The sequence below is a fragment of the Merops nubicus genome, unplaced genomic scaffold (genome assembly GCF_000691845.1).
Source record: "Merops nubicus isolate BGI_N331 unplaced genomic scaffold, ASM69184v1 scaffold9635, whole genome shotgun sequence".
NCBI lineage: Eukaryota > Metazoa > Chordata > Aves > Coraciiformes > Meropidae > Merops > Merops nubicus.
The window spans coordinates 1-14,851 of NW_008610247.1; the positions used below are offsets into that span (position 1 = coordinate 1).

At 48.2% G+C, this 14,851-nt stretch overlaps 1 protein-coding gene across 1 annotated transcript; it reads right to left on the bottom strand.

The window, feature by feature from the left end:
• Positions 1 to 3,936: 3,936 nt before the first annotated feature.
• Positions 3,937 to 13,965, bottom strand: GCNT2 (glucosaminyl (N-acetyl) transferase 2, I-branching enzyme (I blood group); the record flags this gene model as incomplete). The annotated part of the gene is made up of 5 exons (XM_008940846.1): positions 3,937 to 4,127; positions 5,568 to 5,660; positions 10,796 to 11,303; positions 11,504 to 11,816; positions 13,784 to 13,965. Coding segments are annotated over 5 exons (1,287 nt in total), but the record flags the coding sequence as incomplete, so codon positions are not given.
• Between the last annotated feature and the right edge of the window lie 886 nt (positions 13,966 to 14,851).

Consider the following 14,851-nt stretch of genomic DNA (forward strand, 5'->3'; position numbering starts at 1 on the left):
TGGAGCACCTCCTCCCTCTCCTTCTGCCTTGACCTAGATGTCTGCAGGGCTTTCTCTCACTTCTCTCAGAGATGCTGCTCAGCTTTGGCCAGCAGCAGGTCCTACTTGGAGCTGACTCTGCCCACCAAGAGGGCAGCTCCTGGTGTCTCCTCACAGAAACCCCTCTCCTGCTCCCACAGCTTTGCCGTGCAAGCCCAAATCAGCTGTCACAAGAAGGCACCTGGATTCTCTGGAAACCCTGCTGAGGACAGCATGTAGGTGCTGAACAGTGGTGGTGAGGTGCTACAGGACACAACCCCTGGCACCACCACGTGGAGCTGCCACCCTGGCACTGCACTGGGCGTAGTCCCAGCTCCTGAGAGAGGGTGCAGCACTCTCAGGGGCTGCAGAGGTGCCTGGGGTTGGTGGGCAGGAGAGCAGCTTTGCAGGGACCACTTTGGGCTTCCCAGAGTGTCACAAGAAGTTGCCCACGAGGCAGCAAGATGTCCTTGCTCAGGTAGGGGCAGCCTGAGCTGCATTAGGCAGGTGGAGGGAGGTGTTCCTTCTCCTCTGCTCTCTGATGAGACACTGCTGGAACACTGGGTCCAATTCCAGACCACAGTTGCTGAACTGAATCACTGCTGGGCATGGGAATCTGACCCTCCTTAATGCCCTTCCTGCAAGGCACCTCCTCCAGCTTTCCATCTTTCCCTGTCTTTCACTGCTAAGTGCCACTAAATACTGTTAGGTCTCCTGGGTTTAGATGCATTTCCTAAGCCCAGCAGCCAGAAATTGTTCTTGTCTCTCTTCTACAGTGATTAACCATCATTTTCTTTCTTTTCAAGGAATGAAGAAGCTGCTGAGGCAGGTGTTGTGCCCAAAAACCAGTCACACGTTGAAAACATATTCATTTACTTACAGAATAACATCACCTAGAGTAGCATTCATGGAAAGAAAAACTTCTGAATCACAGCTGGCCAGAAATCTGATGTTTTTCCAGGTTCTGACTTAAACAGGTAATATAACCCAGTCTTAAAAATACCTCTATTTCTTCAGGCTCAGAGTGCAACACCCTTTTGTATCCATAGCTTCAAGCTGCCAAGCTTCTTGCTTCTGATGTTGGGTGATATTTTGCCTGTGGAGTCTGAACAAGGAAATATCATCTTCTTTGCACTCTGAGCTACTTTAAATAGTCACCTAAAATGGTGATAATGCCTTTATTTTATTTGGGATGTTTTGTTTTGGAGGATCTACATCTTTTTAGAGCAAAGGGGGAGTGGAGGGGGGGCTGCTTCCAGACTTCATCAAGTTGGGAGGCATTAAAAAACTCCCTCTTTAAAAGAATGAGACTCTCTGAAATACTTTTCAGCTGGCAGCAGCTTAGCAAAGCTTCTTGTCCCTTCCCCCCTCCCCAAAAATAACAGGTTTTCCACCAAATTTCTGCTCTGGAGGTAAATTCTCAATGCCTTTCAGCAGAGATCTGTGTTATGAGGGGTTGGCAGCTAGAGATGCAGAAGCAGCTGACTCAGGCAGATGCTGCCTGTTCAGAGCCTCCCTTGGGGGTTGCCAGCCCTGCTCCAGGATGTCTGAATGTGATGTGCTGTTGTTTCTGAACTGCTGCAGTCTGCAATCCACTTGCATTCAAAGCCCCCCTGCAATTAGCAAGGGTTTAATGAAGTTGGTGGTAAATTGTTGTTGTTTGAGAGGTGCTTTTGAGATGTTGCTCAGAAGAGAGGCAGGAGAGCAGCAGACACTGTCCTTAGACTCAGGCATCCTGATTTCCACTGCCTCAGTGTGCAGAAAAGGTCACTCAGTGCTGTTCAAATGCTACATAAGTACAACCAGCATAGCTACATGAAGAAGAATTTATAGTTTGGCTTCTTTTTCTTTTTGTTTAGGGCATGGTGGCCTGAAAAAGGTCATCTGGAAGGAGGTTGTAACTGAAAGGAGGCTGGAGCCAGGTGGGGGTCAGTCTCTTCTCCCAAGGAACAAGTGATAGGACAAGAGGAAAGGCCTTAAGTTGCACCAAGGGAGGTTTAAGTTGGATTATTAGGAAAATTTTCTTCCCCAAAAGTGTTGTCCAGGGCTGTGCCAGGCTGCCCAGGGCAGTGGTGGAGTCCCCATCCCTGGAGGGGTTTCCAAGCTGTGGAGATGTGGTGTGAGGGACACAGGGCAGTGGTGACCTGGCAGTGCTGGGTTAATTGTTGGACTTGATGATCTTAAAGGTCTCTTCCAACCAAAACGATTCTGTAATTCCACGACTGACACCTTCAACTTCAACCTTCTTCTTACCATGCTAAAATGTCCCTGAGCAGTGTGCTTTTTCTTTTCAGTGTGCCTCCTCTGTGGAGATCTCATGGGCTTTCAAGGGCTATGTAGACTTGGAAGAGAAAAATCTGCTCAGGTATTTGCTGTCCTCCCTCTAGTGGCTGTTCCCTCAGAGCAGAAATAGAGCTGTGCTGAAAACTCCATGGTTAAGTATGTGCATTAACTGTTATATGAAGATGAAAGGAAGTAAACCTGGGAAAAAAAGACTTGTCCCATATCAAAATAAGACACAGAATTACTGAGTTGTTGCCAAAGCTCAGTCACTGCTCTTTCAGTCCTGAAAATGTTTCTTAGAATCATTAAGGATGAAAAAGACCTTTCAAATCAAGTCCAGCCATCCCCCAACACTACCATGACCATTACACCATGTCCCCAAGTGCCATATTTACATGTTTTTTGAACCCCTCCAGGGATGGTGACCTCAGCATCTTCCCAGTTCCTTCCCCATTTTCCATCTCTCCACAGACTCACAGTTTAAGGGCACTGCTGGGCAAAAATCTTCATGGAGAGAGGGGTTTTTTTCATGTTTCCAGTTCTGTGAGTTGGCCAAGTGAGACAAATATAGAAGTGCCTGTTTTTCAGACATGGAGAAGAGCTCCTGTGCCTGAAAGCTTATTTGTTTGGTTTTTTTTTTTCAACCAAACCTGCTGATTTAATAAAAAATGCTGTTTTCTCTTACAAACCTTGTCCTGGCAAATATTTAAAGAGGTAAGAGCTGGGAAGTGCAGTGTCTTTCTTCCATTCCCAGTGCTTTCCTGTCAGTTCTCTGCAGGAAATATCAGTGTCTATGACAATCTGTACATACCACCAGCAGTTGTTACAGTCAGCAAGATCTCAAAAGACCTTAAAATCTCCTTGCTTTTTTGGCTTATCCAATATACACGCTTGTCTTTGAGACAGGAGAGATGCCAGAGTTCCATGGATCTGTGTTTTTAAACAGGAAAAAAATAGCAAGACAAAAAGTCAAGGTTGGAGAACAATGTGTTAAAAATGTCTCTTTTTTTTTTGGATCTTCTGTGCTTTGGCCTCCAGGTGTTACATGGAAGGTGAGGTTTGCAGGGCAAGTGAAACAAGCCAACCTGAGCTGCATCTACAGAACATCCTGAAGGAACTTGCCTCGTGAGTCTGTGCTTCTGGCAGAGTGGAAACTGAGGAATTAAGCCTCATGAGGAGTGGTTGAGGGACCTGGGGTTGTTCAGCCTGGAGAAAAGGAGGCTCAGGGGAGACCTTCTGGCTCTCCACAACTCCCTGAAAGAAGGTTGGAGCCAGGTCAGAGTTGGTTTCTTCTCCCAAGGAACAAGTGATAGAACAAGAGGAATCAGCCTCAAGTTGCTCCAGGGGAGGTTTAGGTTGGATATTAGGAAAAATGTCTTCCCCAAAAGGGTTGTCCAGGGCTGTCCCAGGCTGCCCAGGGCAGTGGTGGAGTCCCCACCCCTGGAGGGGTTTCCAAGCTGTGGAGATGTGGTGTGAGGGACATGGGTCAGTGGTGACCTGGCAGTGCTGGGTTAATAGTTGGTCTTGATCATCTTCAGGGTCTCTTCCAACCAAACCTATGATTCTGTGAAGAGCACTGCTGCTGTTCCCTTGACTGCTTTTATTGGTGTTGTAGGAAAATTGGGGTTTTCCTGGTTAAAAATACCAGTTTGGTTCCACCTGAACCTCACTCTGGGACAAGGTTCTGTGCCGGTGTCTCAGCTCCAGGCACTCCACAGTCGGGGGGTATGTCCTGAGCTCAAACTTGTTTGCAAACATAGAGGTGGAGTTAAAAAGCCACTTGAGGTCCCCTGTTCCATACACACAAATCCCTCGGACGTAACGGCCTGAGAAGAGAAAAAAACTGTCAGAATAAAGGATCTAAATCAGTCTTTTTTTGGAGAATTAGCTGCAGAGCCACTAGAAATCATCCCCCAGACAACAAGCATGCTAAAAGCTCTGCTGGATGTGCAATGGGAATAATATGAACAATAGGATAAAAGAAAGTTCCTTCAGAATAAATCATGAGCTAAATAAGGAGGATAATCCCAGGTAGTAACACTTCTTTTCTGAGCTTTCTCAGTTGAAACAGCAAAGGGGAATTTCCTCCTTATCAGTGCAGAGCAAATGATACCTTTACCCATACTAGATTTTCCACTAATTCTGGATGATTTCACTGTAGAAATGAAGATGTGAAACTGCTGGAATCAAAGCTGACTGAAGTTCTCCAGTTTTCTCCTCCACACAAACTGGTATGGACTAAGAATTCTTGAAAGAAAATGTCTGTAGCATTTTGATGTCCCACTTGGATATGTCAAAAGTAGTGACAGTAAGCAACATACAGACCAGGGACTGAAAAATTGTGTGCCACCCAGATCATCTACTGCTAATGTCACATCTTGAAGTAGCATGACTTGGGGAAACTCAAAGCTCACAGATTCTGATCTATTTTAGCAGAGGACTTTAGAGCCCTAATGGCTCAATGGTTGGACTTGATGATCTTGGAGGTCCCTTCCAACCTAAAGGATTCTATGATTCTATGATTGTCAGCCTGCAGCTCTTTAGGTTCCTTGTCAACCTTGGCTCTGGCAGTTTTTGGTGCCCAGCTGAGAGCTGGGATGGATCTGAGTTTACCCAGAACACCCAGCCCACTGCTCCCAGCTCTAGAGCATCTCCATCCCAATGTGGGACACGTGGACTGTTCCCACCCAGCTGTGAGAAAATTCCCCCAAGGCCTTCCAGAAAATAGTCAGCTAAATAATGTGAGCCCTAAGTGCTGCTAAATATCCCACTCTCCAAGGCTGATATGTCCTGTGCCCAGCAGGACTAGGGCAGGGATTTGTCCCCCTGTACTTGGCACTGGGGAGGCCACACCTCAAGCATTGGGTTCAGTTTTGGGCACCTCGCTTCAAAGAAGGACATTAAGCACTAGGACAAGATGAAATGGCCTCAGGTTGTGCCAGGGGAGGTTTAGGTTGGATATTAGGGAAAATTTCCTCCCCAAGAGGCTGCCCAGGGCAGTGGTGGAGTCCTCATGCCTAGAGGAATTTAAAAGCCATGGAGATGTGGTGCTGAGGGACATGGGTGAGTGGTGACCTGGCAGTGCTGGGTTAGTGGTTGGACTTGAGCTTAAAGGTCTCTTCTAACAAAAAAAGCTTGTCCTCCCTGCAATGAAGTGCTGCCTACAGGCTGTCTCACGTTGTGGCTGGAGGCTGTAGGTGTGCAAGTGGGGGGTTTTATCACTGTATGAACAGGAAGAAGAGCTGGAGGAACAATGTAGACATTACCATGGCAGCCTCCATGTCTCTCCTCCATGTCCATCCACTTCACCGCTCTCAGGTCACCTTCCCAGGAGGCACTGGGCATGGAGCCTGGGACACCTGCAGTTAGGGAACAGAAAATTTGAAAGCAAAGTAAGATTTTATTATGATTTGGGGTGTTTTTTTTTCCTCTTCCCTAGATGGCAACAAGTCCAGTATCTCTACAGCTACCACAACCCAACAGCTATGTTGCTTGTGAGCTTGAAGGAGAAACAAGTCTCTAAAGGCACTGTAGAATGTCAGGGGGCTTGGTGGTTGGTTTTTTTTTTGAGGAATTGGATGGTAAAAGGTTAAACATCAGGTTTTGGGTTTTTTTTTTCCCTGTTTTCTTGCTTTGCTGTGTGTTTTTAAGGACAGCTTGTTCCTGAGAAGTAAGGATGGTGGTTTGGAAATACTGAGTCAGATGCAGAAAGACCCAACAGCAGAACCACTAGAGCACTTTGCCATGAACAGAGAGATGTGGAAGCTACAAACAGAGCTTCAAGACTTTATTTCTCTCCCTCTGTATATTGGGCTGTTCCCAACTAAAATGACATTCCAAAAAAACCATGAGTGTGTCGTGAGGAAAATTCAGACAATGCGACTCCTCTGTGGCAAGCTGAAGAAAACACTTTATAGGAAATAAAAAGATGGCATGGGATGAATGCTTTCAGTGACCAGGGTTGAGTGTTAGCATCCCAAATTAAAAAGCTGATCCTAAGAGCTGGCAGTAAGCGTGGTGTGCGGAAGGACCTGGGAAATGCTGACAGGGTGGGAGAGCAGGAGGGTGACTGACAAAACAGGAACGACCCCGGGACATCCCCGAAAACCCTGCGAGGCACCAACCTTCCAGGAACACAAAACTACTGACTTCACACTATTCACCCTCTCCCAAATTGAGTGAACGAGGCGTTTTTGGAAGTTAATTAGAAGGAGGAAAAGTGTAGCTCAGCACCAGGGGGGAAAAGAAAAATGGATTTACCACATTTTCCTTTAAATATTTGTTTGCGCAACCAATTTCAGATTCAGAAGCTGTGCTAGGGTGGTGTTCTTGTTGGGTTTTGTTTGGAAAGTGGTGGTGATGCTGAAAAGCCTGAGGGCAAGTGGACAGCTGTCCCATTGGCCAGCCCTGACTTCTGGTGGTGGCCACCAGAACCCTTCTAGCTTCATCAGGAGCCCCACTCCTGGATACAAGGCTTCACGCCCAAGCTCATCCAGTTTTAGTCCCTTGCAGGTTCTCCAACAGCAAATTAGGTTGGTTTTATTTTCAGATTTTGTCCTCTTACAGAACTCAATAGGGAGATATCAAGGAGTTGAGCTGTGAGTGTTAGGAGGATGGAGAGAAGCTGAGGAGCAAATGTGGATAGGATGGAAATGGTCACCTCTTAACCCTCTACAGTGACAATAATTTGTCTGATGTGGTTTGAAAGACAGCACTTAAGAGAGGTTTGCTCTGAAATCCTGGTTTGTCTGTTGTTTGTCCTGTGAGACAAGTTCTGCCTGTCCAGGAGAGGGACCCAGATGGTAAAGATATAGGAGAGTCCTCAGAAGAAGAGATTTTCTTTCCAGATGAGATTGAAACAATGGAGAAAGAAAACAATGGAGAAAGAAACCCTCACCACCCCTCCTTAAAAATGTATAAAGGTTCAGTTTTGTAGTTTGTCACTCTAAATTTCCATTTCAGTGGGTATGTGAATGCAAAAATATGTATATGGAGGGGTGAGGGGTTGGCTAAAATAAACTCAGGATTGTCAAGCTTTAAAGCAGATGTCAGAACCTGGAGAGAAGGAAATAATAAAACTCAGAGGGGAAAAAAAAATAAATCTAATGTGAAACTACTTCTTTCAAGACAGTGGTTTGAATTGAGGCAGTGCCTGTCATCTTCTGGAGCCATCAGGCTGTTGACAGTCTTAAGACTGTCACACGTTGAGTGCTGGGTTCAGTTTTGGGCCACTCACTCCTAGAAGGACATTGTGGTGCTGGAGAATGTCCAAAGAAGAATAATGAAGCTGGTGAAAAGTCTAGAGAACAAGTCTGAGGAGCACCTGAGGGAGCTGGGGTGGTTCAGCCTGGAGAAAAGGAGGCTCAGGGGAGACCTTACTGCTCTCTACAGTCCCCATCCCTGGAGGGGTTTCAAAGCCATGGAAATGTGGTGCTGAGGGATGTGGGTCAGTGAGGACCTGGCAGTGCTGGGTTGGATGGTTGATCCAGTGGGACTTGATGGTCTTAAAAGTCTCTTCCAACCAAAGTGATTCTATGATTCTAAGAGAGCTAAACTGCACCTTCTGTGTTGAATCATCTGATGGATAATAAGGAAAGTGCCTCAGTTTGAGTAGCTTCATTGGATGATACATTTTGAAAGAGGTTTTCCTGAGCTGTTATTGACCCATAAACTAACTCTAGTGTCTTTGGCAAGGTTGCAATCCTGCATCAGAGGAGATGAACTCTCCAGAGCTGTTGAGGAGACACCCCTCTCCTGCAGTGGGAGTGAGCTGGACCTGTGGGAACATGCTGGGTGCTGAGGACTGCTGAGGGGAGAGCTGCTCTTCAGGAACTACCAGTGCCCACCCTGGCACCCATTGAGGTGATGCACAGCATCAGGGTCTGTCTCTCAACACTCGTAAGGCAGCTTTAGGAGTGGTCAGATGAATTTGCTCGTAGGTGAAAGGAGGGGACAGGTTCAGATGGCCTGACTGGAGTTCCCCCCTAACAGAAACAAGGGCTGTTGGCAGCTCAGCAGCTGGGAGTGTCAGGAAAAGTCTCTGCTTCAGCTGCAGAGGTCACACTGAAGTGTGGTAGGGTGCAGGCATGAGTTGTGGCACATTCCTAATGCCAGAATTTAGAAAGGAAAAATTCCTTCCACAGATTACTCTCCAACTCAGTTCTTCAAGGAGTTGAGCTCTCTGAAGCCTCCTACACTTGTGTCTGAGAGTTGTGTTCCTCTGCTTGGTTCTTCTTTATTTTCACAAGCTCATTTATTAGCTGTGGCTTTCCAGAAAGACTTCTTGAAGCCATACCCTTCCTTATCCCATCATCAGCAAGCCATGGGAGAAGTGAGCAATGGGTTGTGAAGCAAAGCATTGCCCTTACTGAAAGCAGTGTTTAAATACCAGTGGCTGTGGACTGCACAGAGATCAAACCTGGTTTAAGTTGGTTCTTAGGTGAACTATAATATCTGAATGGTGGATAGAGGACAAGAGTAAATTTCCAGGAAATTCTGCTGTGAAGAAGGTGGTTTTGTGATTGCTGGGGCTGTGTTGCCACACCTTCCCTTAAGCAGGTTTCTCAGAAGAGGAAGGTTTTGATGATGAGTTTACAGGAGCTTTGCAGCCACGAGGCTCAGTAACAGTCACAGGAAAATCCCTATTATTTTTTTAATGCCTTATTCCTCTGAGAAGTTCTTGCTCAATCAGGAAGTCTCATTGAAATAAAGGGGAATATCAAGAAGAGAAGAAGGATTAATTGTGAGTAATGCTGCAGACAGAGGTATAAAATACTTTCACTTTCTAGAATGTGGCTTATTCAACCAGCATCACCAGAACCACATTAAAAAGCTTCTGATTGATTAATCTGCTAGCAGTGCTGCTCAGAATTTTCTGGTGTTCCTCTTGTATCTCACACCCACGTCCAAGGGATGGGAAAGAGAGATTCCTTGAAAGCCACTAGCTCTTGAGGTCATAAAGCTACTGATCAGTGAAATTTGAGCAAGGACAACTCCCATCTCTCTTGAGAGCTCACTAGCTTGTCTCACAGCATTGCCCACCACATGCCTGCTATTACCTGAGACCCACTGTGTGCCACCAGCCTTCCTTCCTTACTGTAAAGATGACAGCAACCAGCTTCCTGGACAGGTCAGCTAGCTACAAATAATATCTACTGGTGGTTGTACCATGACTATCTTGATCAGTAATTATTTGTGCATCTTGCAAGAAAATTTTGGAAGATGCTTCCAAAAGCCATCTGCATGGAGGAGAAGTCTTGTGCATCTTCTGACCCTTTCCCAGTCGTATGAACAAGGCAAAACTTCAGGTGAAGATGCAAATACTGGCTCTGAATCTGTTTCTCTGAACGAATCCTTGCCCCATGCAATGGATTTTAGGGAGTAGTTAGGAGTACGTGGGGGTTTTGCAGGTGCTATGGGAGTGTGTGCACACAGAAGAGCACGTGAAGAAGAAGAAGAAGAAGAAGAGCACCAGAAGAAGATTCTAGCCTGAACTCAATTTTTTTGGCTCTGAAGGAATAGATAGAGAGGGAAGAATTGACTTCTATTTGTGGAAAAATAAAATTCCCCTCCAGCAAAATGAAATCTTGTAGAAAACACCTTCACTACAATGCTTGCATAGTTTACATATTTAAATCTTTATTCACTCTCTTTTCTTCATCTCATTTTTTGCAGGTAAAAGGCCTAAATCAGCTGAAATATCCAAAGATTTCAGTCTGAGCTTGGATCCCCTGGGCTTCTGCTCAGATACAGGACAATAATGCACACCCTGCACGGTGCAGTCACCTCTCCCTCAGTGGTCAGAAAGGGCAAGTGAAGCTTGTGTGCTAGATCACTCTTTTAGAGTCATGGAATCACTCTGGTTGGAAGAGACCTTCAAAATCATCAAGTCCAACCTTTAACCCAGCACTGCCAGGTCCCCACTGAACCGTGTCCCTCAGCACCACATCTCCATGGCTTTGAAATCCCTCCAGGGATGGGGACTCCACCACTGCCCTGGGCAGCCTGGGACAGGGCTTGACAACCCTTTTGGGAAAGAAATTTTTCCTAATATCCAACCTAACCCTCCTGTGATGCAACTTGAGGCCATTTCCTCTTGTCCTATTGCTTGTTATTTTGGAGAAGAGCCCAACCCCCACCTGGCTCCAGGCTCCTGTCAGGAGCTGTGCAGAGCCAGAAGGTCTCCCCTGAGCCTCCTTTGCTCCAGGCTCGGCACCCCCAGCTCCCTCAGCTGCTCCTCACCACACTTGTGCTCTAGACCCTCCACCACCTTCGTTACCCTTCTCTGGCCACGCTCCAGCCCCTCAACATCCTCCTTGGAGTGAGGTGCTCAAAACTGAACCCAGGGTTTGAGGTGTGGCCTCCCCACCTCCCTGCCCTAGTCAGATCCAAGCCAGGTATGATCTGATGAAATTTTTCCCCTAGCTCTTGTCAGAATCCAGCTTTGTGCACACACGTGTGTGCCTACAGAAAGCAAACGTGCAGGTGGCCTCACCTGGGATCCTGTTGAGCGTCACCCAGAAGTGCTCATCAGGGCTGTAGGTGTCCTCAGACCAGGCCAGGAGATCGAGGGCACGTCGGTCCTGCAAAACAAACCCCACGAAGGGCCGAGCCACGGCCACGTAGGCCGAGCCAAAGTAGATGGTCAGGTTGTGTGGTGGAGGTGCCTTCAGCACCCATGTCCCCAACATGAAGGAAAAGAAGGGGTACAGCTGCTCCCTGTGCACGTATTTGGTGCGGGAGGTGATGTGGGGAGGTTGCAACACCCCCGGGGTGATGTTCTTCCCCCCGAGGCCCTTCAGGAGCTGGACGATCTCCCGGTTGGTTTTCAAGGGGAAGTCCTGGCCGCAGGTGTTGAGCAGGTAACGCCAGGGCACAGTGGAGGCCAGAAGGTCTCTCATGCAGCGGAGGTCGGCCCGTAGGCGGGAGACGCCGCCGTAGACCACCCGCTCGGCCCCGGAGGACAGGAAGGCGTTGGGGAAGCACCTCAGCAGGTCCTTCACCTCCTGATGGAAGAGGGCTGGCGCCTTCGCGTCCACGTGGACGCAGTAGATGTTCTGGGGCATGTACACTGCCCTGAAGAGCCTCTCGAAGGTCTCGAACTCCTTGTGCAGGGTCATGACGTAGGCGATGGGGAAAGCGGCTTCCTCGCGGCCCCGGAGGCCAGGAAGGCGTTGGGGAAGCACCTCAGCAGGTCCTTCACCTCCTGATGGAAGAGGGCTGGCGCCTTGGCGTCCACGTGGACGCAGTAGATGTTCTGGGGCATGTACACTGCCCTGAAGAGCCTCTCGAAGGTCTCGAACTCCTTGTGCAGGGTCATGACGTAGGCGATGGGGAAAGCGGCTTCCTCGGCGGAGAGGGGGCGGGTGATGTAGTGGTTCTGGGAGATGTACTCCGTGCAGCTGGATCCTCTGAGGGATGTTTCCAAAGCGTTTTGCTTCAGGAAGGACTCCTTGTCTTCAACCAGTGCTTGACAGGCTTCTTCTAGCGTCGAAGTCAGCGAGAAGTTCGACCTCCTACGGGATCGTTCCGCGTGGAACTCAACGGCGTAGAAAACAAATGGAAGTGGAACACTCAGAACCAGGAGAGCAAAGAAGCAAAACCTGAGTGTATTCATTGCTGCTCAGGAGAAGAGTCACACTTGAAACATCACAGAGAGGTCAGATCAGGCACCAGAAACCTCTCGGTTTTGCTGGCTGGACGTGGCTTTCTGATGGATGTTGTACGTGTCCCTCTGGTGCACAGAATGCAGCTGCTGTCCTGACTTTCAACTTTAATACTTCTGGAGTCATCGTTGATGTGGAAACAGCAGAGGCAGTAGATGACTGGCAGATGGAATCTGCTCCACAGCACCCTGAAGATTAAACAGGCACGTTGCATAATTACTAGCTTGGCAACAAACAGCCAACACCACACACTTCACCGTGCCCCTGCAGTCCATTTATGGCTCTGTTCTCAGCTGCTCCCTCCCCACTCTCCCTGCGTGTGTCCTATTGTGGCAGGTACAACCCCCTTCCACTGGCAAACAAACCCCTCAGAGGTCTGTGCCTGGACTTGCCCCTCAGACAATTAGAATGACCACAACTCCCCCTCGACTGGGGTACAAATGGGGCACCGCCTAAGAACCTGTTGAGCTGGTTCTTTGCAGAGCTGCAGGCCTGGCAGTTGCAGCCTCTCCTTGGACACCCTGTCCAAGGAGATTTCCAGGGCTTGAGCCTCTGTGGATTGTGTGAGCCTTGCCCCCCCCTTCTGCTGAGTGGTGTCTTGGGCTCTCTCCTGTGGGAGGTTTCCTCTCTGTGCATGAGCGTGGCCCATTTTGGTTCATCTTTCCTTCAATTACTTGTGTAGTGGATACCTTCCCAGCAGACATCCAGATTTGTTTGATTTTTGGCAGAAGAAGAGCTGGGAATAAACCCCCACTGGTGACAATAAACCCCCACTTTGTGATAGTAGCAGCTGTCTTGGTTTGTGGGTGCCACCGTGACACACAGAGCTGTAAATCTTCCTAGGAAAACCTCACATTTACCCCTTGGATAATTCTGTTTCCTTACTTACAGGAGCTGGTTTTTTTTAAACTACCCAACTATATCAGTGATCACAGCTCCAGAATGATGAAAGGTTTGTTCAGCACGTCGTGCTACCACACAAGGCCACCAGCACTCAGGATCTTTTTTGCCTCTGTGTAGAGTTATATCAAACCCCTCAGATTATTGCAGCGACCTGTTCTTCATTTGTAAATTTGAGACCTGCCAGATTTTTTTCTGCTGAGTGTCATGGATGAGGTGCAACGAGCTCCAGGCTTCCATCCATCACAAGAAAGTGGGTTAGTGAAACTTGCTATTTAAACTACTTAAGGTAACCTTGGGCTTTCTGATGAGGCATTCTCATTTCTAAGGGCTGTGTGTGCATTTGGTGTAACCCCATGCTTATGCAATGATGGCTCGTGGCAGGGCTCTGACTAAAGTGAGATGCTTGGTAACTCTCTCTTCCAACTATGAGGCTGTTCATGTGGATCTCCTGCCGTGACACGGCACGTTTGGGGCATGCAAACTTTTCCCAACATCATGTCCCTTTGCTGCAGTGCCTAGTAATGCTGAGGCAAAATGAGATGAGCTGAAATTATGCCAATAAATGTTGTGATTGGGCAGTCCAGCGTGCTACAGAGGCAGAGACACCATCACCTACCTTCCAACTCATGCAGACAAGTCACCTCAGGCACTTGCAGGTCCCTCCCAGAAGCTGGGAGGTTTTCCAATCATCCTGGTTCCAAAGAGTCTCCTGGATTCTCTGTTCAAACACATTGAAGGCTGCAGGCTGTGGCTTCAGCTCATCAGGTACAATCACGAGCTGTAATGAGGAGAGGAGCCCTGGAGAAGCTTTGTAAGGACTTGATGTGCTCCAAGACAGGATGTCCCCACTGGTGCAGGACAGACCTGGCAGTCAGGCTTACCTGGGGATGGTAAGGAGCAGAGCTGTTCCTCACCAAGGTGTGAGCAGGGACAGATGGGTGTAGCTGTGACCACGCTGCAGGTCCAGTGCAGCCTTCTTCAGGGACACCAGCACCTTCAGAAGGAGAACAGCTCTGATGGAGTTGAGCAGCTGGATCAAAGGTGTGCAAAGTCCCAGGGAGTCATGGAAGTTCACCTGATGCTGCTGAGGAGTCATCTGGAAAGTGCACACAGCCTGACAGTGCAGCTGGTTAGAAGAAGACACAGAGAGGTGAGCAGATGCTGGGCTGAGACCACTGTCTAAGCCCAGCTCAGCAAAGCTCAGCAAAGGATGCCATGAGGAGAACCACAGCCCAGCCTAGTCACTGGTGATCACTGTCCTGGGGAGCACAGACCTGCCCAGAGTGCTGCAAACCACTGCTCCTTCCTAATTTCATGGTTACAGGGAATTACATCCCAGAGCAGACAACTCTCACCCTCCTGGCACCTCAGGAACACAAACTGCTGTCACCAGAGGTGACTAGAGGGGCCAGCAGCCCTTTGATCTCCTCTCTGCACTCCACAGACCATCGAGTTCAACATCTCCCCACCTGCTCACCAGGCCAGCTGGCTGCAGGACCATTGCTTGCCCTGGGCCACGGTCTTCACATGAGACTTGCATCCACCTGGAGGTAGGAAAACGTGGAAGGAGGAAAACCAGGAGCAGATGCCAGCGTTCCTGCAGGAGTCAGGATTTCCTTGGGGGAATCTCAGCTGGAGACAGGGAGATTTTCCAAGATATCAAAGGCTGGGATCCTCCAAGGCATTTAGGTGCCTTTGAAACTGTCTGCTCAGATGTTTTTAAAACTATTTTAGGCACTGTATAACCTGCTACACAGCTAGGAAATATTTGTAGGTAGGCAGATTGGATAGATAGATAGATAGATAGATAGATAGATAGATAGATAGATAGATAGATAGATAGATAGATAGATTGATTGATTTCTGAGGTGCTGTTCTGGTTTGCTGGATCAGAATCCCAGCCAGCCATGCTCTGCAGGCTGTTAGCAGTTTGGAGTCAGGGCAGCTGACCTGAGTTGGCTCCAGATTGGCTCCCAGACCAG